The 22,264-nt window shown below is 39.7% G+C and overlaps 1 protein-coding gene across 2 annotated transcripts in view; it reads right to left on the bottom strand.

Annotated features, from left to right (window-relative positions):
- ALKAL1 (ALK and LTK ligand 1) overlaps window positions 1–21,999 on the bottom strand; it is a 36,031-nt gene extending 14,032 nt beyond the window's left edge. The window contains exons 1-2 of one of the 2 annotated variants that reach the window (XM_064653282.1): window positions 21,582–21,999; window positions 20,401–20,744 (exon numbers count right to left, since the gene is read on the bottom strand). In XM_064653282.1, the coding sequence (XP_064509352.1) occupies window positions 20,401–20,734 (334 nt within the window). In that variant the 5' untranslated portion in view covers window positions 20,735–20,744; window positions 21,582–21,999. The remainder of the gene's footprint in view (window positions 1–20,400; window positions 20,745–21,581) is intronic. The other variant, XM_064653275.1, reaches the window with a different exon arrangement.
- Between the last annotated feature and the right edge of the window lie 265 nt (window positions 22,000–22,264).

Below are 22,264 nucleotides of genomic sequence, written 5' to 3'. Positions count from 1 at the left end.
GTGGCAACCCTTGTTTACTGTGACTGTACCACAAGGTGAAACACTAGTAAGAGGAGGCACACTTTCAGCAATGTCAAGATGGTTTAGTTTGCACAAAAATAAAATGCTTGTTGATAAAAAAAAAGATAGTAAAATCTTTCAAATATTAATTCATAAAGAAATTGATAAACTCTCCAAAGAATTTAAGCAACAGAGATGAAACTCGACCGGAACATGAGAATAATACCCAAGTAAAATGATATGGAAGATGGACGAAAGGAATGACGTTGCAAAGCCAGGATGAAATTATCCTCAGCATGATTGTCCTAAATACACATGAAATCCTACAAAATCAATGCTTAAAAAAACACAGCAATAAAAAAGATATTCAGAAACCTTCCTTTCTCTGTATGATTTCATCTACATATGTAATTATTCCTACAAATTTTAGGAAGAGATGTACTTTCTCAGTTAAAAAAAAAGAGTTTTGCCCCAAATCAAAAATTAAAATAGCAAACAGTAAAATAAGGCATCCTAGTGGAGAAAAAAAAGTTAATGTTCATTTGATAAGAGTTTGGTGTAGGGTGGAGTAAAGCACAGGTGTTTGACTACAGTGGTATACGTGGGAATCAGATGATAAAATACCCTGTGAATAAATAGAGAATCAAGCATGTGATTACAGATCTGACACGGGTATTCCTGCCAGAGGTAGACAGAAACATGTGGGCAGCTGTCTGAGGGAGTTGATCTCAATCCCTGTCTGGGACACTTTCTACACTGTGGTTACACAGCACCTGGGAGAACTGCTCCTAATACAGCCCTCAGCAACAGATGACACTAAATATAGTTGAATCAATTAACATACACTTCTTTCTTCAGTACCCCAACCAAATAAGGTCTTAATTTCCTACTTTCACTATTATACTTTGGCTGTGACCAGATTGCACAAAACTCTTACTTCTGGGCCCATGGCTGGATAAAGTTTTATTACCTGAAAAACTGAGGACTTCCAGCAGCTTTGGCTCGGCTGGAAATGCTATTTTTTCTATGCTGCTATTCCATTTCTACCAGAATGGTATTATTTTTTGTTCTGCATACAACAGCCATATTAATATGGATTGAAATGTTTCTCTGGATCCCCCTGGAGTGTCTGAAACAGCAGAGAAACAGAGTATGCACTTCTTTGTTGAAAATGTGTGACACTTGCATTCCCTACTAAGGGACCACCAATTGATTCTGGGGTCTGTAAGTGTTCAAAATCCTTATGATGAAGTTCGGGTTGTATTACAACTGCTCACAGATTAATGTATTTAATGACTTCCCTATTGCAGCCTCCCATAGGGAGGCAAGAAAAAACATTGTTTTCTGCAACAAAGAGAAACTCCTTCCATCATTAACAGTCATAAATCATTAAACATTTTCTATTATTTGTGTTAGAAATAACTGCCATATGAGAAAATATCTGCTTAAATGGTGTAATTAATTAGACTACTCTTAGACTACTCATCTGTGATTTCTACCACAGAAATAAACTGTATTTCTTTTTTGTTGTTGTTCTTTTTCTTCCAGTTTTTTCACAATTAAAAGCTTTATAATTATTTCTTTCCTAGTAATTATTTTTGCTTACATGCACCCTCCCCCCGCCCCCATGCTTCCCCCAATAGATCTGCAATTCATTCCTTTAGGCAAGGGAAAATATCTATTTCTGTGTGAAGTATTCCAAGAAGTCACTGTGTTACTACTCCTGTTAAGTAATACACACACAGTTCCCACTTACTGAATACTTTTGTTTTGAGACTTTGATGTGTACATAATAAGCATAGATGGAAAATGAGTCAGTGCTCCAGACAGACACATTCCTTTCTGTGTGTAATATTACTGTTTGAAATTCAAAACTTACCAGATTTCTCCAAGTGCTGTGTAGTGAAGATTACAATATAGTAATTTTTTTCATTTTCTATCGGTCTGCTCTGGCAGGTGAAGAATTATCTGGTATCTCAATGTTTTCTGGGGAATAAAAGGCCTCAAATAAACCCCCAAATCAACACTGCTTGGATTCACAGAGTTGAGAGTGTCTGCTCAAGAGAAAATCCTGAATTAATCTACAGCTGCATACCACTGCCATCTACTGAATGTAGAATATGTTGAATGTACTCATGCATACCTTCCAGCTCTGAGACCTGAGAGTTTACTAGGCTTGCCATTTACTCTCTCTTATGGGAGCCCTTTCAGTTCCCACAATACAAAGTGTACTCTAGAGCTTAAGGGTTACAAATGGAGGGCAATTAAGAATTCATAATGAATGATTTGGTCCATTTATCTTCTCAAAGAGTAGACATAAACAGTATTCAAGTCTCTTTGGATTTATTTGCTGTCCATAAAGTTTTCGTTTGGCATTACAACTTTATTTATAGAGAATATTTGGAATGTACATTGTGATATATGATTGTACCTCATTAGTCAAGTCCTAAAATGCTAGTTCTACTCACGTGTCAAACAAATGCTTCCCTGTTTAATTATTTGTCCAGATTTGAAACAGTGCTTCTAAGGATACTTAAACTAATGACTTAACGTTTACTTTCCCTGGTATTCATTCCAATAATATTTTTCAGATGTGAGCATGGCAAATAATACTCTTTTTAAATGCTGATAAACTGATATATCTTCAAATTCTCACAGTTTTAGTTACGAATACAATATCTGGTGTTTTATATATAAAATTTAAATTATTATTCTGTAACATTCACCAGGAACTTGAGTAATGAAGTGGGCTGTGACATCAGGCAGTGTAAAAGTGCATGGTATGACCCCAAAGAGAAAGCTTAACAGAGTCTTCTTTCATAATGGTTGATAAAGTTTACCATGTCAGTCAGCACTGGCAAGAGCATTACAGTAAAGAAGTCAGTGTTACTCCTGAATGTGCTAAAGATGGGCATAAAAGGAAATACTATCTTCCAAAATCTCAGTCTGGTATTTAGTCACAATTTCTATTTTTGTCCTCTTTGCTCTGACAATCATCACTTGTAGTGCCAACCACTCATTCTTATCCCAGAAAGTCTACTCAACTATGTCCTATCTCTCTTACTCACCTCTGTAAGCCTTATCTAAATCACTTGCTCCCTTAAACCCAGAGGGATTAATATCCACAGGGCATTCACAGGGGCATAACTGCAATCTGTTTGGTTCTACCAAAATTGCAGTATTGCAAATACTGAACATTGTTAAAAATGCACAAAGTTTTGTACAAAGGTATTTCTAAAACTGACAGTAAAAACAGATAAGGACACCTCCTACAAATGGTAGTAAAATAAGAAAATTATCACATTAAGAACATATAAAGAGCAAAGCCATACTGCTTTCCTAATTCATCATTCCTAGTTTCTATCTGTAGGTTTATATGTCCTCATAACATTTGTTTGATGGATTGACATTCTGCACAATACAGATGTGAATAGATTTGAAGTATTTCAAATTTCTCAGTACTCACCTTTTGCTTAGAATGGAAAATGCATTATTTCTTTAGGATTTCTAAAAATAATCTTAAAATTTAGTTTGAAGTGCTGTGTTTTTATAGTGACCAGGGTCAAATTCCACTCTCACAATGGCTGTATAGTCCCCTTCACTTATCAACACCCCATTAATGTAATTGCAAGGGAATTATGGAAGGCATTTTGCACCCAAATATTTTTCAGCTGTATTGTAATTATGGAGACCTTCAGGTGGGTATTAAGGAAATAGATGACAAACTAGAAACGCTTAATTTCAGTTGGATTTATAACTTTATTTGAGCGATGGGGCAGTAAACTTTAGCAACACTCTGTTATAAATAGTATGGAAGATGCTGTACATACTATAATAAAATATAAATAGTAACACAAAAAGCTAATGTGACTTGGACTTTTCTTCAAGAATAGAGGGATATTTATTTATCTCTACTAACTGATAAACAGACAAGACAAGTCTTACATTAACTAGGTACATTCCAGTTCTTTGAAAAAGGTTATAAACAAGATTCTTGGATGTGTTGCCTGAAATAGAAGATGGATGGATTTAATAATTCCAGTAGGTTTCAACCAAATGATTCTAATTGTGAAATACCAGTTTCAACAAATCACTATCTCAGTTACGTTTTACGTGCTATCATCCCCATTGGGTCATAGCCTATGAGGGAGGAATTTCTCCTTTAATCCCTACTATTACTGCTCACATGGAGTCCTTCTGATTAAATGACACATCTTATCTAAAAGCAAGCCAAGCTTGTAAACACATTATGGTGACCCATACAAAACATCTTCTTTTAACTTTAGAAGAAATATATCTATTTGCTATAGTGTTTTGTTCCTAACTTCCCCATTCCTTGTTTACTGCAAAACATTAAATGAAGACAGTTTCTGAATTAATTCAATTTACTTACTACTACATTACAAAGGAGTACATGGCATTAGAAATTAAATGTCTCAAGCTCCTTGTCACATTTCTGGCACGGGGTAAATCCATAAGTAACAACCTACTGATTCAGCTAGTTCTTATGAAAAAAATGTCCATTATATAGCCCCTTTTTGGGTTCTTTTGATTGTAAAACACCAATGTTTTTATGAAAATCAATTGAACTTTGGTGTACATCATGAGACAGATAACTTTTAAAGCAGTCCATTTTTTTCAAGCTTTTCTTTCTGAAGCACCAGAGCTACAATTGTGCTGCTGTCTGAGAAGGCGTTATGTGCTCACTTGTATTCTAAATTTATACTCTAAATTTGTGCTCATTTGTATTCTAAATTTTCCTCACTGCTGCAGTTTTCTCTCCATTCATCTGTCATACAAAATGAATGAAAGTGAAGTTTGTCCTCTTTTTTTAAGAAAGAAGACCTTTAGTTCTGTAATCCTTGTGCATCTTTGTTAGACCTCACAGGACATATTGAGAGCAGAGTGCCCTGGACAAAGATCCTGTGCTAATGCTCTAGTATTATGACACTCTTGCCAACACAGTCCATCTCAAGCACAACCCGCGGGAAACCTGCCTTCTTTCATGCAAGAAGAGGTAGATGAAGTGACACAAAATCCTCTGAGACAAACTTTTGTCTCCAGATTTTTTTATGCTTCAGTTCAGTTTTTAAACAGAAACTTTCACAAAATCAAATCAGTAAGAGCAAACAAAACAAACATAATGATTTCACTTGACTTTGCTCTTTTTCATTTTATTATGTTGCTACCTGGGAAGGAAACAGAATCTCTTTCCTTTTTAACCCAGCTTTCTGACTTGAACTTAAAGGACCATCTTTGAGACACCACAACAACTCAACTTGTCTCAGTTTCCCACTCTCTGTGATCCACATTACCATATTTTACAAAAGTGAAAGCACCTGTGACAGTACAAGGGAGGAGGCTGGAAAATGCATCCAGAGGTAAGAGAACAAAAGTAAGAGAAACAAGCATAGGATCATTGTGGTGTTCCTCTTGTATTTCTTGGAGCCTCTACAAAGGATACAAGGCAGAGGAGAAGGACACCTATTTATCATTCCCATCCTTACCCATACTTAGGTCAAGTCTTCAGAAGCTATGGAGGAAAACTAATTTTGAACTCAGTCCCTCCAGTAGTCTTAGCAGCAGAAAAGGTTTACTTGCAATCAGGGGAGGATGATAAAGATCTGTTCACATCCATGGGAAGGACCCACTCTTTCCTGCCCATGCCCTACTCTTGCCTTCTCCCCTCCCTTGTGCTCTGCTTGGCCTCCTCGCCTTGTCTGGTCTCTGCTGAGCTGCGAGAGGGAACAGAGAGTGACAGGAATAGTTAGCAATCGTTGCTATGAAGACAACTAACGGCATGAACAGTAATTCCAGGGAGGCCTTCCCACCTCAGCAGAGCAATGACTATTTACGGCCTGAAAGGGGTTGCCAGCCTCTCGATCAACCTCCTCTTAAGGGCAAGAGATTATACCTAGAGTTGGCTCCTCCAAGCCTGGGCACTGAACTGTGGGAAGGACATAACCTGAGGCTGGAGGGAGGTAATTCACTCGAGCTACAGAAGAAACATTTAATCATGTCTGAAGTGTCAGGATAGGTGGACAGGGGATGGGGAGGATAGTTTTGTCTACTGTGAATTATTCATGTTTTACAACACTGGGAATATTATGTTCCTCCTCTTCCCCTCAAACTTTGATTTTTGTGAAGGAAACGTAATTACTCACTAAGTGCTTAGACACTGTATTTTCATTTCTCAGAAAAAGAAATCACACCTCACTGCTGGTTAAAAAATTTCTGTTATGGTATTATTATCATCATGAGCTTGGAAAGCTGAGCCCTAGACGTGGTACAAATGCAGAAATCAGCACCTAAAAACTGTCTTATCTAAATCAGAATATTTCCTAAAGTATCTTCTGAGTATGTCCAGAAATATGATACCAAATAATTTTTCTATGCTCTGTTCCTTTATAATGTCATCAGTTACATGCTGAATAAAGTTATTCATCATCCAGTCAGAATTTGTAAAAATATATGTCAGTCTGTAAATTGGCTTTAGATATTTTAGCATTAGAAACAATTTTCTTTCTGTCACCTATCTACCAATATTTCACCTTGTCACCAGAACTATGTGAAAGATCTTAGCCAGGCAATGGAAATGTACTTCAAAATGTACACATGTGAAGCCTTCTCCCAAAACCATCCCCTTCTTCCTGAGTGTAAGGTTGCCAGTCAGCTCCACTTAATTTTGATTGTAACTAAAAATTCCTTTCAAGTTTTCAGGTAACACTGTCTCTGGATTCCCAACTGGTACAAGGAATTATTCTAGGAACTGGTGTACTCTCAAATAACACATTTTGAGGGCTGAAAAACACTAGAAGGAGAGTATGCCCTGATTCTGTTCTCCTTGATTTCAATGGGAGCAAAACCAGGTCCTCAATCTGTGTGTAATTCACATGATCTACTTAGCTAAACAATTAAGTCACAGCTCTGACATCTGATATTTATTTTAAGTTCTTTGAGCCAGATTCTCTTCTCTGAGCCAACCCTTTTTTCTATTCTGGTGGCACAAAGGCTATAACAACTGTGGATTTTCCCAGCTGGAGATTCTCCCAGCGTGAATAAGTCTTTACCTGTCTGGCAAAACCAGGTTTCATGTTATTTCTTCCTCCATTGCACACTCTGAGTCTTCACCATCTTCTTACGTGAAAGAGTAAGAGGCCTGGCTACATCTCTCGTTACCATGCTCCGAATATTCTTAGCCTGCATACTTGCCTCTTCAAATTAAAGCTAGCAGGTTAATTTTAAATAATTCTTAGACTATTGTAACTTAAGTAAAACCATAGTATGTTATGATGCTCCTTCTGTGGTATTTCAGGTGACATATAAATGAGGATCTGTCCAAGGTATGTTACCAATGAGACATCTCAGAAGCTCTGAACCCTTGAAATCTGGGTCACTCCTCTCTGGGCAGGCCATGCTTAATAATTTAACCATAGTGCAAGGTCATTCTTAAAGGAAAGACCCTCAATCCAAGCATACCAACTTTTTAAACCTCATCTCCACCCCAAGAGAGCAGAGGTTGTGTGAAAGGGTAGCCTGAAGACAGGTTTGACTGAAAAAAGCCACACAATCTGAATAGTTTGTCAACCATTGCCTGAGTAGGGAACCCTATGGTTAATGGCTGCTCTTTCTACATTTTTGTAGGTGAAGCATCCAGTGAAAAGATCTTCAAGTGAGATTAGTTTAATGGAGATGAAGAAAATCAGTATGTAGTTTAACACTGCTCTTAGAGTTCAATTTAAGTAATGACACAATGTGGAACTGATCTGCTGGCGAATGTGAGCAACTGCTGTGGGAAGCAATGTAACAATACTAAGCCATTGTGAAGGCAGCATGTTACTCAAACTTCATCCACATCTTTGAATACATTCACATTGTCAAGGAATTACTCAAGGATTTGACTCCAGCCTCGAGATGCACTCACATCGTAATCCCTTATGCCTGTGTTCTTCTTTGATTACCTAAAATCTGGAGCTCTCCAGAAGTATGTGCTGGTACATAGTGTAGGCCACAACTCTTACCCAGTGGCTCACAGTGGTCTCAGTGTCACAAACAGGTATTTTTGCATTATAGACTCTGCCTTGGACAGCTGAAGAGGCATTGATTTCAGAAGCAACTGGAAGCAGGTAGCAAGAAGATTCATCAAATTAAAAGAAAAAAAGAGTAGTAAGTGTGGAAAGTGTGGTTAGTCTAAAAAGAAACTGAAAGTCTGCTTGGGCATCCAAGCATATTTATTTCATTGTATCCCCTTTAGCTACAATATAGTCGTACCTCATATCTGGGGAGAATTCCATTCTAAGGTGTGAGTTCCAACAAACACAACATTCGCTAGATAGTTACCTACCACACCACTTTGTCTTCCAGACATGCGCTGGAATATAATGGTCCAACAAAGAAGGCCCACGGCTTCACATACCAAGATTGTTGGCCAAGGAAATGAATCAACTTGGGAGGTAAACAACATCAAAGAGAGCAACATTCAGAATGCAGCAGCCCCTTCTGATTCAATGCTTTCTAATCAGCCACTTTCCAATAATTCATTGAGACGTGAACAAAGAGATTGAAACATTGGCTTCTCCTAGGGCTTCAACCAACTGTAATGACATTATAACAGGATACATTTACAAGGTTGAATATCTTGAACTCGGCTATAATTATATTTATTAGTAATTCTTCAATAGCTGCTCAAAAAGCATATTTGTATTAGTTAATCCTTGCCTGTGGAGACCTTTATATTTGTTTGGCAAAAGAACATTAAGAAGCATGGATTTCCTTTTCTTTTCCTCTCTGTAAATCCTTGTTTCCATCAGAAAATTCTGTAGGATCAAGAAATAAGCTAAACATAGTGTACATGATTACTTTTCTGCTAATATTGTTAGGGATCACTCTAGAAAATAGTTAGAGTTAGAATGGATAAAGATCTAGATTATCATATTCTGTCAAGCTTTCATTTGAAATGTAAAAAATTACTTACCAACTATGCTTTGCATTATGAGAGTCTGGAACATACATACAGATAAGCACTATGTGCATAATTTAAAAGCATTTTTTTCTTTTCTCCTCCATCAGAGATGTGAACAGGGAAAACACTGAAATATATATTTATTTTGAGAAGTTAATGAAAAAATCTCAAAAAAATTACAGATATGAGGTATGAGTTTATGCAGAAGAACTCTCTTTATTTTTTAAAGAGAGTCTAATAAACATGATAGCATATCCATCAACTCAAATGAGAAAATGTAGGGTATTATGAAACCCTAGCTATTTTGAATGCTAAGCTGTGAATATGTACTTCTCTGTTTCCAAAAGGAAAGATGTATTACAACACTAATTCGCTGAAAGGATAATTCACTGAAAATAATGAGACATATAGGTAAGACTGGCAAAACTACTCAAGGCATTATTTACTGAAGCTGTCTTTTCCTATTGATTTTTTTTTTTTCTGTAACAGATAACACTTTCCATTTATTCAGCTACTTGAAATCACTAAATTATCAAGGGAGATATTTGAGATGAATCCAGATACTCCAAATTATGCCTGGAAAGTTATTGGAGGGTCCTGACTGAAGGCAGAACCACTCTTAGAATGAGATACAGACACTACACATTGATAAATATGAAGAGGAAATTCATATCTTGCAATTCTACAGGACTCTATGCAAAGTACTCTGTTTTAGCTATCATGGTTGCTAATAAATGTAGATTCTGGAATATTTGCATAAATTAAACACACGAACAGCTGCAATACATCAAAAGCAATATATGAACTAGTGGAATCAATTGAATGAAAGCTGATGACATATGCTTAACTGCACACAAGCCAAACTCAGCACTGACAAATATAGGCAAACTCTGTTGGTGTGAAAGAAAATAGAATTGAGTTTGCCAGAGCTCAATTAGACCCTGCTCTTTTTTGAAATATGAATAGGCTCCAGGTTGATTGCTGTGCAAATGGTAATGTTTAACTGTACTTTACATTTCCTGTGCTTATTTTAGAAATGTTTCTGTTTCTTTCCAAATTAGACTAGATACAGAACTATCACAATAGATTAATAATCCATGGTTTCCCTCTTATAAGTCTTTCATGCTAAACTACTATTTTAAAGGTGTTCCCAGTGATCATGTGCCAGGTTTATACTCAGGCTAAGGTCATTTTACCCTTTCATAGTTACATGAGGATACATTTATTACAGAGCTACTTAGGCATACTAATATTGGAGGTTTTATCTTTAAAGATCATAAGCAGGTGTGAAATACATGCAAACATATATTTCAGTGGGCCAAAAGGCACTATTCAGAATAAGCTTAATAAAAAATCTTAAATTAAAATACCAGAAACCTTTCCATATCCTGGGACTGAGCAAGTGTAACATTTCTCTGATTTTCTAATACCACTGTCATTGTTATAATATTCTGAGATGAAGTGTAACTACAGAGAAAGTGTTACTATTCGAGAGGTTTTCTATTTATTCTAAGATAACACTTCTCTTGCTTGTAATATACACAACTTAATATATAGATTTTCTCTTTTTTTCACTCCTTACTCTGACAGGGAAGGAATAAGCTATCCCATCCAAAGGTAAAGAAGGAGAAGCAGGGCTTTTCTGGAGGTGCTGCTCAATTCTGGGTCAGTGGACTTCAGCATAATATGTAGTTTGGATCTGTTTCAAGGATTTTGAAAGCCCTGACTGCAGCCTAGATAAGGGATCCTTCATGATCCCATGCAGCTGAATCACATATATACACATGGAGTGACTCCACCATGCAGGTGATGTAGAGTCACCCTGTTCATGAGAAGTACATACGGTTGCAAATTTGCTGCAAATAAGACTCTGCAGGTCTTATCCACGTGAATTATTTATTTTGTAGTTATCCCACTTCCAAAAGTAAGAAAATTGCCAGATATCCTGAAAAGTGATTTGTTGCTGAATAAAGGGGCAAATCTGTAGATATTAACTTTACATGCAAACTTGGAATTTGATCACGTAACAATGGGAAGCAGAAATTGGGGTATCTTGCTAAATTAGTACCAACCAATAGGTCCATTCAAATTTTAGGCCCACAGAATCAAATGCAAGCAATTAGCCTGCTCTAGATTGTCTTCTGCCCCAGAAGATTACTCTGGAGACTACAAGAAATCCTCATATTAGTATGTTTTGGTCATAAGTCTTTTTCTACTTTGTAAAAGACAAGTTCGAATATCTTTTTCCTTCCATTTCCTAAACTGAAATTTCAATGATAGCAGAGAAGTCTCTCACGTGTTAGGCATGCTATGTCATTAAGAGACAAAGAAGTAATTACTCTATCATGATTAGAGTAATAACACCACAGCTATCTCCTTAGTTATTTTAATCCAATGGGATTTAAGGGTTTTACTAATCCAGTGCACATATCCAGTACCACCACATATACTGACAAGGATGCATTTCCTAACACTTCATTTCAAAGGTTCCTTCTGCTGAAACACATCATAAACAGTAAAGGTTAAGGGAAAAAAGGTTTCTGACTGTTTTCCAGTAGAGTTTTAATCTGCTTTTCACCTTTATTTTAGAGGCTTAAGTGAAAAGAACGTAATTAATTAGATTTGTGCTATGTCACTCTGAAAGCTGCCTAAAACATGCAAGGAACATAACAATTGCTTTGCTGATGCAAATTTAATTTGCATTAAATTGTTTTCTTTAAACAAAAGACAGATTTCAAATCATGTAGTAAGATAATGTGTACTAAAATGCAATCTAAGCAATTTACTTAAGTTGGCAAAGAATGACCTAATAGACTTAAAGAAACAAACAAAAAAAAAAACTTATAAAGAAAGTTTAAATATTCTTAGTATGCAAAATTGTGCCTTTACCATGAGTAGTTTTTGCTTGACTACCTACATTTTAACTCAGTGTTTAAAAACAAAGTATTAGAATCAAAAAGTAGCCAGTTTTTAACTCTGAATAGCATTTTCCACTGCTGTTAAAGCCTGTAGTACACAAACACGGGTTTTTTTGCACTGTTTTAGTAAAATCAGTGGACCACTGCACATCAATGATTTTTGGCACAGCAGACACAATAAAATATAGGATAATATAAAAATGGCCACTAATCAATCAAATGCTTACATCCTTCATGTGTAAAATCTTGTTTATAACCTAGAGATAAGGAATTGTGCCCTCAGTATGTAATCAATAGTTAATCAATTCCCTCACTGGAGCAACTGTTTTCCAATTGACCGACATTAAAAACAGGAATAAATAGCCTGTGGGATTTCCGCAGAAATAATAACCCCTAATTCGCAAGTGACAAAATGAAGCATTCATCCTTAAATTGAATAGAAAACCTAACCATCAACTGAGGCTGTCACAGGAGACAAGCTGCACTTTTTATAGCAAAATGCTATCATGTATCTTCACGAGATTTCCAGTCATTTTGCAAGTTTCATTTTGACCCACGTTCATCACCAGAGTTAAGTTTCAGTCATGGCCTCATGGGCAAGGACTACATGTAATTGCTTAGGTGTCAAAACAAAAGAAAAAAATGTCCCAAGAACACGTGCTTTTCCAACTAAAAGCATATATCTCGTCCCATGTAACACTGCTCTTGTGTGCATACATTCAGAAACCACTATATTCCTTTTTAGCAATCTACTCTATTATTCTCTCTCATCACCAAAACCAGATGTAAGAAACAAATTATCAAAATTTATTTGCCAGTACAATATCAGCCAAATGCGAGTACTGAAAAAGAAGATATTTACCACGGCTATTATAGCATACTTATTTGATTCGTTTTAAAACAAGTCTTACAAATAATTAACACAAGATATGGTCACATTTAAGGTTTGTGTTTTTTTTTACTTTAGTGAAAAGTACTAGACAAGCACCACAGAAAATTTTAGTTCTCTAGAAAACAAGTAAGTGTTATTAAGGGGGATATTTTCCCCCTCCTACAAACTATTTTCAGGTCACATGGAGAGATCTTCTTTAGGAATAAAATGATCTCAATGAGGACAGTGGCACTACATGTACTTCAGACATGGAACCACTCTCCCCTTTCTCTCTGCAGCCTTCCAGTAGTTGTTTTCGTAGATGGTGCACCTTTCTCGTGTCTCTCATTGATTATGAGGTTTTTCTTATAGCTTTGCACAGTGACTACTGCTATGCGATTATTTTTATGTGGTGTTAAGCACTTTGGAAAATATAATTTACCTTTATAAGGCACTTTTGTAACTTTCAAATCACATGTGGTCTGAAACACTGCCTCATTATTGCTCAGATTGCCCTCAAACCCTATTAATTAAAAGAGGAATGTGTGTGCCTATATGGATGTATGTATAGTTAAACCTTTAATCTTTTTAAATCTCTCTCCCTGTATACATGTATATTTAATAATCAACATCTCCAGACAAGAAATAGTGTATTTTTGAGGCTAAAGGCTATCTATGAAACAATAAATGCATTACAAAGCCTTACACCTGTGCACTACCATTATTGTATCTCTCAGAGGCTTTCCATGGCAGACTAACACCTGAAAACATAAACCAGTAAAACACAGAGATCCACCATTCTTTCTTGATTGAAAAATCAAATTGTGCCTAAAGTACAGAAACTCCCCACCCCCAAAACATATCAATCAACTCTTCAGTTTGCTCACAAGCTCAGGGCTGAACTAGACTAAATCAAAATGCATACTGTTCCTGAATTACAGACAGTTAGGCACTCAGAACTACTTTGAAACAAAACTTCTGTCTTCTTTGTTATTCACTTCCCTGCATATTGGAGAAGTCCTTGGGTGTACTTCAGGTACTTCAGGCCCAGTCCTGATGTAATACAGTGAAAATTCTGACATTCACTTTTCTGAGGCCAGAGCTGTATGCATTAGTAACTGTGTCTCTTGTCACGCTAAATACAATTTTTATAAGAATATTAAATAGGATTAAAACAAAACCCAGAAGATCTCCTCATATTGACTAACGGAATAGCTCAGCTAAACAGCCCTTCCACACGTTGACATACTATCTTGCTCCTGGAATGGCACACTGCCATCTGAAATGTTTGCTGCTCGGCACATTGCAGTTCCGTGAGGCTTCTCCCTTCTTGTACCATGACAGCACAATGTCAGGTCAATACTCTCAGATATCGAGCTCCCATCACTTTAATTAGTGGGAATGAGAGCAAAGTCCCTTGCAGAGCCAGTGTCATCATTTCATTTGATGGACTACTCTGATGGACTTCAATGTATTTTAAGCCTCCATGTATGTAACAAATGTTTTATATTTGTTCGCTCCCCCATCAGCTGTCAGGGTTGGTCCATAGGCTTGATATTCTCCACCATGAAATGGAAGACTTCTGGCTTATCCTAGATTTCAGATGCCTTTTCTCAATGGCCTGGCTCTACTATCTCGCAACTATGTTTGCCAGACATGGAGTATTGCTATTAAAAGGCATAATGCACAATACACCTAAAACCCCAAGCAGTCAAGGAAAGAAACATAGCAGCGGTGTGACAGGTCATAAAAGCATCATAACCATGAAGGAACCATGATGATAGATCCAAACACTTGTGTAGAATTGAATATAAAGGAATATAAAATCTCTGCAACTTTTGAGACTTAAATAAATTAGAAATTAAAAAAGTCAGCATGCAAACTAGAGGCACTGAGATGATGGACATCTTACAGGTCGAGGAACTAGTACAAAGGTAACACCTTCTGGAAGGAAATGCAGATGAAAAAGAACAGCTGATCTGAATGAAAGACAGCAAAATCAAGGCTCATTCTATTAAAAACTACAAAAATTATGCAAAAGACAAAATTTTCTTATGAATACAAATACAATTGCAAATATGCACGTCAGAAGTAAACTTACAGATGTGTGAAACTATGTATTTATTACAGGAAGCAGTAAGTAATTGGTCAATAAAAGTGGACAGTATCAACTTGTTTAGGAGAATTTATCAAGGAAAATTTGAGGATGGCTTGAGATCAAAATACTACCAAGATACTTAATGAAAAGTGATTCTTTCCCCTCACCCAAATGAAACACTATGTAACAAAAATCTATCCTGCCCACTTGTATTTTTTGGGTAGGGTTGACACCTAATCTTGGTGCAAGCAGAGATAATGGTTATTTCCACTGAATTCATTGGGACTGTTTATATTTCTACCTCGTGATGTGTTGAGATACTCAGAGCCCCTCTAATCCTTCCTCAGTAACCACTGGCCTGGGAACTATATTGCCCTATGGCATCTTCACTGCTTCCAGTACAATTCATTCCATTTGTTAATTTATGAGGATATATTTTCTTTTAATCACTAGATCTTGAATATATAGATTCAGAACTTATTTGCATGCCCTGTGTGTCTCAATAAAAATAAAGAAAAACATTTGGAATATGGATTATATTTAGCATCCAAAAGCAGAATAGGTTTTCCTGGTTCTGTTTCAGAAAAGCCTACCCACTAACTTCACTGTAAAAATAATTTATTCAAAAACTAGTTGTAGAATCAGTAGCGATTACTACAATTCAACAGAATTGACTTGGATTTTTTAATGCAACAGTTATTCTTTTAAATCAATTTCATCTACTATTTTGCTAATTTCTGAAGTAATGTCTGTATTGGTAAAAGGTGATTTTGGAGAAAGCAATTTTTATTAACTCTCGTCTACTTTTAAGTCGCCTGAAATTCCAGCAATTCCTATTAACAAAATATACTAAAATAAATAAATAAACAAAAAGCTGTTTTATTAATAGGAATAATAATTGTACAAGACATAAGTATTATAAAGAACTCTGTGTTACGTTATGCCATACTTTTTAATTTCCTAGAGAAGAGGTTTACGTTCCACCCTTTTTTTATTCCAGATCTGTAATTATATTCACAGAAGTAGTTTGGTATTAGGCACAACAGGTCTTCCAGAATTAGGGACTTCCAGCTGTAACTATCACTACACTTACAGGAGATTTTTCAAGTGAGCAAAAAGAACAAAACATTTCTCATGCCTTACATACAGATACATTGCTTTGATTCAACTGTAAACTAAAATAAACCTCAAACATATCTTTCAAATCTAGTTCATTATGAATAATTGTTAAACTAGCACCATGTCATGGGACAACTTACAGTTTTCTGCTGATGAAGTGTAAGAAATTTTAACATAAAACTGAATTCAAGTGTAACCTCAAAGTTTAAATACTTTGAGAGACAAATTCTCTTCTAGGACATGTTATTCTGAATCTGAAGTAGATATGCTCAGGAGGCTAATTTGAACATACTAGTAAATTGAGAGCACTATTTATCTTCATTCCTTCATGCTTGAAAATTAACCACTCAAAATGTTGTGAAATGAATGTTTTAAAATGTGCTGGTCTCCTAGCATAACGAGAAATTTCAGGCCCCTAACCCTTGTAAGCTTAGATAGCTCCTTTCTCCATTGTGATGGGGAATATGTATGGAAAAAACAGTTAATGTAGACTTTTATTTCTTGAGATTTCTTTAAGTCAAATTACATGGAAGCTATTCTGGTTCTATGGAAAGTGTTTGGACAAAGGTAACAAAGAAAAATCTGAGAAGAAGAATGACAAACTATTCTAGTTTCCCTGGCGTGACATCCAAAAATAACCTGATGTCAAATCTTCTCCTTGTGAAAATAGCATCTTCTTCATAAAAACCTGACCACAGTTATATACCAGAAGCAAGAGATAGTTAAAAAAAGATTGCACATTGAGGAGCTTTCATCACTAAGCTTAAAAACTCTGAGGCACTTCCTAGTGAAAAAAAAAATCACACTCAAATGTAGAAACTTCATGGAAATTGGGCAAGTAAAGGATGTTATGAAAGAAAATTTAATCCCACTAGATACAATAATTCAAAGGAACAACTTGTATTTTTAGTGACATCCTACCAGAAATCCTAGCAAAAGATAAAGATTGCTTTTTGGTTAGTTGGAATTTCTTCTAAGTGTACTCTTCAGATAAGTCCTCACTCTCATTATTCAGGTCACTAAGAAAAGCAGGGACAGATCTGTGTGAGGTAAGACTTTTGAACATGTAGGGATAAAAGAGATAAGAAGTTAAGACAGCTAAAGTGATGGTGAAACTGGTATCTGTATTGCATATATGGGTGTCCTCCTGGGTCCTATAAGAACTATGACACAAATTTTCTTATGGTTAAGCACACAACACAGAATATATCCCTGATTATTAAGGGGGAAGAAAGACCTAAAGAGTCATTTCCAGGCAGGTCACAGCAGCTCAATGCCCCAACATGGCAGGGCAGGTTTGAGTGTCCATCCTATTTCAGTTATGCCCCTTTACCCTGCAACAAAACCACATGAATAAGAGCATAACTGTTATTCCCATGACATACTTCTAGCCCAGGACTTGCCCTTGAACCACCTGCAAGCCACATCCAGATGGGGCATCACAGACCAAACACTCTTGCTTTCATATCCTATTTATGTATCTATAAATGAGAGGTACATGTACGATGTCTGACAGTTAGTGTTTTGCTCTTATTTTTCCTGCCTAATTGGAAACATTGCTGTGCTTTTCCATTATGGCCTGAGCTAAGTTCAAGGAAGAGGTCCCACCCACTCTCAAACCTCACCCCTGGTCATGTGCTCTAATCACTTGCCTTGTGCTGCTCCTAGAATTCATCCGGTGGCACTCTAGGCCAGCTCTCTCACTATACAAATAATTAGCCAAGCCCCCAAATGAAATGAAAGAAAGATTTGTGTGGAGATGTGGCTCAGTGGGTTGAGTTAGCTCATGATGTGGCTAGACTAATGCTCAAGTGAGTCTTTAGCATGAGGGAATGAGAGAAGAGGAGGGGAAGCATATTTCAGTCCTCCTGCTATTCAACTGATTGATAATACAGAGTAGCACTCTCAGAAAAGAAAAGAGGAAACACACAGAAGTTATTAGCCTTGCATTCTGTGTTCTGTGCACAGCACTGCTCCAGATGCTTTCTGTTTCAAAGAGAAGAAACAATTGAGCTGCTCAACTGCCTTTTAAATCAGATGCTTGGGATTGATTTTCAGCAACTACAGACAGTCTAAATATATAACTCCAGTTTTCAATGCTTGGCTGAGTACTCAACCGAATGCAACAACTTTCCTGACTGAGAGGAAGATAAGCCATTCTTCTCAGTTGATGATCAGGTACTACCAGCTGGAGTAAAAAGCTGCCACTAATGTGTTGGTGACAAGAGTTATAAGAAAAGAATTAATGACCTGTAAGAAAAGCCTTGTCACAGTTCTCTATCCCCCAAAAAAACAAGCACACATTGTCATGATAGGTACTAATTGGTATCCTTGCTGCTTGTTAAAAATTGAATGAATAAGAAAATGTGACTATTATTTAAACTGTAGATCTGCCCTTTCTAAGCTGAAGAGAAAGGTACCTTTGTGGGTGCTCATAGGACACTACACCCATGCCAGGGACAACTGGAGAATTTCTCTAAGGATGTTCAGCTGTTCCTTTTGTTTAGGAAGAGGATTAGTATTAAGTAACATAGTTACTAAAAGTAACAATTAATAGAAAACAAAACCTTACAATGTATAGCACTGATGGATTCAAGAAAATTCCCCTTCAAAGTTATATAAATATTATGAAATATTTACACTTTCTATAGCTAAAAAAATTTATTTAGTTAAAAGCAAACATCTCAAATGGGAGACACTGTTGTCCAAACCAAACTTTTTCCTCAAGCCACCTGATACTAGTAATTATTGCAATAAGTATTGCAAAGTATAGGTATGAGAGCAATTCTCAAATTCATACTTTTCTATCTTTCACTCACTTGAAAAGAAGACACAGGTAAGCCTTCATATATTCTGCCTTGTAAAGACCATTTTACTTTTTTTTTCCTGGACTGAGGTTTTGTCCACAGCAAATATAAAATTCAAGCCCAGTAAGTAAACACTTATGACCAGTCACACGGATAACCAGCAGCACCTTTTCCAATCAGCACACAAATCTGTGGCAATCTGGTTTGGGTTGGTTTTCCATAACTACCAGAGACTTAACAGTCTGAAAAAAGCAAGAATATCTTGAAGTTCACTGGGACACTACAACCCCTTACCGATGTACGCCGTGTACCTGGGGCAGATCACACTGAGAAGCTTCCATGGCCAGAGTAGTGATTACTTTTTGATTGATAAAATCTTTTTTTAGCCCAGTTTCCATACAATGAGCAGCAATCTCCCTGCACTAATGCCTGCACTAACAATCAGCTATTCACCTATTAACTTCTGAACTTGTCATCCAACTTCAAGTTTTTCCAAAATGGGGTTCGATTTCCTTTAAAACAGACTACTGAACAGAAAAGAGCAAGTCTACCAGCGAGACTTGTGGAGGGCTGCATCTCAACTTCACCCATTACCAGTCATCAGCCAGAGGGGTGCTCTCCAGGGACACAAATCCCTAAAAAAATGAACTTCCCCGGGTTCCCTCAGTTTGGTTTCTCTCCAGTAGAGTCTCTGGCAGACAACAAGAATAAAACATTTGGCTACAGCCAAGGACAGTCACTATAATCTCCTTTTTGCTGAACTGCACAATCCTAACCTACACAACCTCCTCAGGCAGCTCCATTCCAGTAGGAAAGGCTTTTGCATGGCTCTGCATCCAACCTAGCTGTGGCAGTCCCCTGGCCAAGGACAATCTGAGTATCACTAGGCAGCTGTGCTTGGCCCTGAACTCTCCCTGCTGTCACAGCCCAGCCTGGCCTGTGCCAGTGCTGGGGCTCCCTGACCCAGTCTGAGCATCCTCCAAAAGGTGAAACAAGCCACCATGCCCTTGGATCTTCAGCACCTGCCCTGCAAAACTAGAAAAAAGCATCACACGGGAACGAGTAAAGTTGAAGAGGAAGTTTAAAGGAGTAAGTCCAGACAGCTATCTCTCAGATTAGTCGGTTTTCCTCTTTTGTGCAAATCAGAGGAATGGTACTAAATTTGAGGAGAAACGGGACTCCCTCAGTGCTGCGTTGCAGTGTAGGGAAGTTGGAAGGCTTGCTCTGAGGGTTTGTAGATCAACGGTGGCCGCAGCTGACCTGCCGGCAGAAGATGCTGAACCCCCAGTTACCTTCTCCTCCCTTACGTCTCGGATACCCCGCACAGCTCCAGCCGGGGAGTGGGGTTGAGCTGCGCTGCCCTCAACGGGGCTCGAACCCAGCAAAAGCTCGAACCCAGCTGAGCTGCGCTGCCCTCAACGGGGCTCGAACCCCGTCGTGGCTGTCCCGGGGCCATAGGAGCGCACATCCCCACACCCTACTTTCCACTCGCCCGCCCCCTCCTGCAGCGGGCTGCGCCGCAGAAGGAGCCGTCGGGCTGGGCCGCTGGAAGAGGTGGCAGAGACGGGATCTGCAGGGGGCTGTACCCCGGAGCTCCCTGCGCGGGGCAGCGCGGCGGCTCTTACCTCCGTGCCGGGCGGCGACGAAGAGCCGCGGGGGCGGCGGGGCGGCGGCGTTGGCGAGGGGTGGCCGAGGGGCGGCGGCGGCGGCGCGGGGCTCTGTCTGCGGGGCGCCGCCGCCGCTGTAGCGCCGGGAGATCACCCGGTCCCTCCGCGGCGGGCGGGGCGGCAGCGGGCGGCCGTCGTCGCCCAGGGCTTGGAGGAGGATGTCGAGGAGCGCCCCCCGCTCAGCTCCGGCGGCGGGCACGGTCCTGCCCTCGGCGCCCGGGGGCGGCGGGGCCGAGGCCAGCAGCAGGAGCACGATGGCGGGCAGCGCCTGGCGCTTCTTCGCCCCTCGCATCTCTGCGGCGCTGGGAGGAGGCAGAGAGCGAAGGCGGTCAGCGCCGGGCCCGGCCCGCACCCTGCCCGCCCGCCCCCCATGCCGCGCCCGGGGGCACCCCCGCCCGCCGCTCCCGCACGCTGGGCCAGGCTCAGCCCTCCCGGTGCGGGGACCCGACGGACCGACATCGCCCGGCCCCGGCAGCCCCCGGCAGTCCCGCCACGCTCGCCCGGCTCCCCAGAGGGTGCGTTTATAGACACGGATTAAGGGAAGGGTATTAATCCCGCCGCACATATTCGCGGGACAGGGTTTTGCAGGGCATTTGCTGGGCTCCCTTTGCCCCCAGAGCCCCTGTGGATGCCTCCTTGCTCCGCCGGCGGGTCAGCCTTCCCACCCGCCCGCCGCCCCCGGGTTGTGCCACACGGTGGTGTTCGAGGGAGAGCGCACGGACGGGCAACTGGACGGAGTTCAGTGAGGGGCGAGTTACATCGGAACTAATGCAAATCAGGGTGTAAAGGGCAAAAACAATTACAACAGGCAGGGTCTTCGAGAGCGGCGCTTAATGCCCCTAAGTAAGCTATTCTAATTATAGAAAACGGGTAGGATTAAGGGGGAGGGAGGGAAATTCTGTTATTTACAAACTGTTTTATACTTGGCCTCCCGTGCAAATCCTCTTGGGCGAAGAAGTTAATCGGAGCCGCAAGGGAGACGGCTCTCCCCGACGGCTCCGGGCTCTCCCTCCCTTCGCCGCCGCCGGGGCGCACGGCAAACCCGGGGAGTAATCCGGGGAACGACCAGGGTTTCGCTGCAAAGGCAGCGACTCGCCACGCCGAAGTGCCCTCCGGAGAGCCGATAGGCGGCTGCTTACCTTCAGGCGGAGGCGAGTCCGGCTGAGTGCGTGCGGGCTGAGCGGCGAGGTGCCGTGCCGCCGTCGGTGAGCCCCTGTCCCCGCGGAGGCTCCGCCGAGCGCGGAGCGGGGCGCTCGGTGCTGCGCCCGGAGATGGGGGATGCGCCCTCCAGGGCCATGCGCTTCTCTTATATAGTGCGCACCGGCGTACTCATTTGAGTAGTATCGACTTTAGGTGGGTGGCGGTCGATGGAGAAACCTCTGGTAATCACTCTTGGGCTCAGAGAAGGTCTTTTCTGACAAACTTCCTCCTCCCCGTTTGGCCCCCGGTGGATGGCAACTGAAAGCTGCGTTTGAAGTGACTCTGATCTATTTGTGAAATTAGATTTCCCTGAAGATTGGGAAACGCTTACTAATAAAGCTGCCGGCTCAAGAGATTAAAATGTGCTTTAACTTAGCAGGATTCCCTTGGGAGTACAGGGGAACTATTTTATTCCCCTGTTTTCTTATTGAACCAAGAAGCCATGAGCAGAGTCTGAAGTGTGTATAAATTTGTTTCTGTTTTGATGGCAAGGAAAGTGGTAGACTTTGTGAAGTCTGCCAGTGGTAGACTTTGATGGGTAGTGGTAGAATTTGATGAGTAAATTCACAAACTGGGGGCCTTGTAAAAGCTTGTGTCTCTAAAACAGCTTTTTTAGTTTTTG

This window comes from Pseudopipra pipra, chromosome 1, assembly GCF_036250125.1.
Source record: "Pseudopipra pipra isolate bDixPip1 chromosome 1, bDixPip1.hap1, whole genome shotgun sequence".
NCBI lineage: Eukaryota > Metazoa > Chordata > Aves > Passeriformes > Pipridae > Pseudopipra > Pseudopipra pipra.
This window is presented reverse-complemented; position numbering and strand designations above follow the sequence as displayed.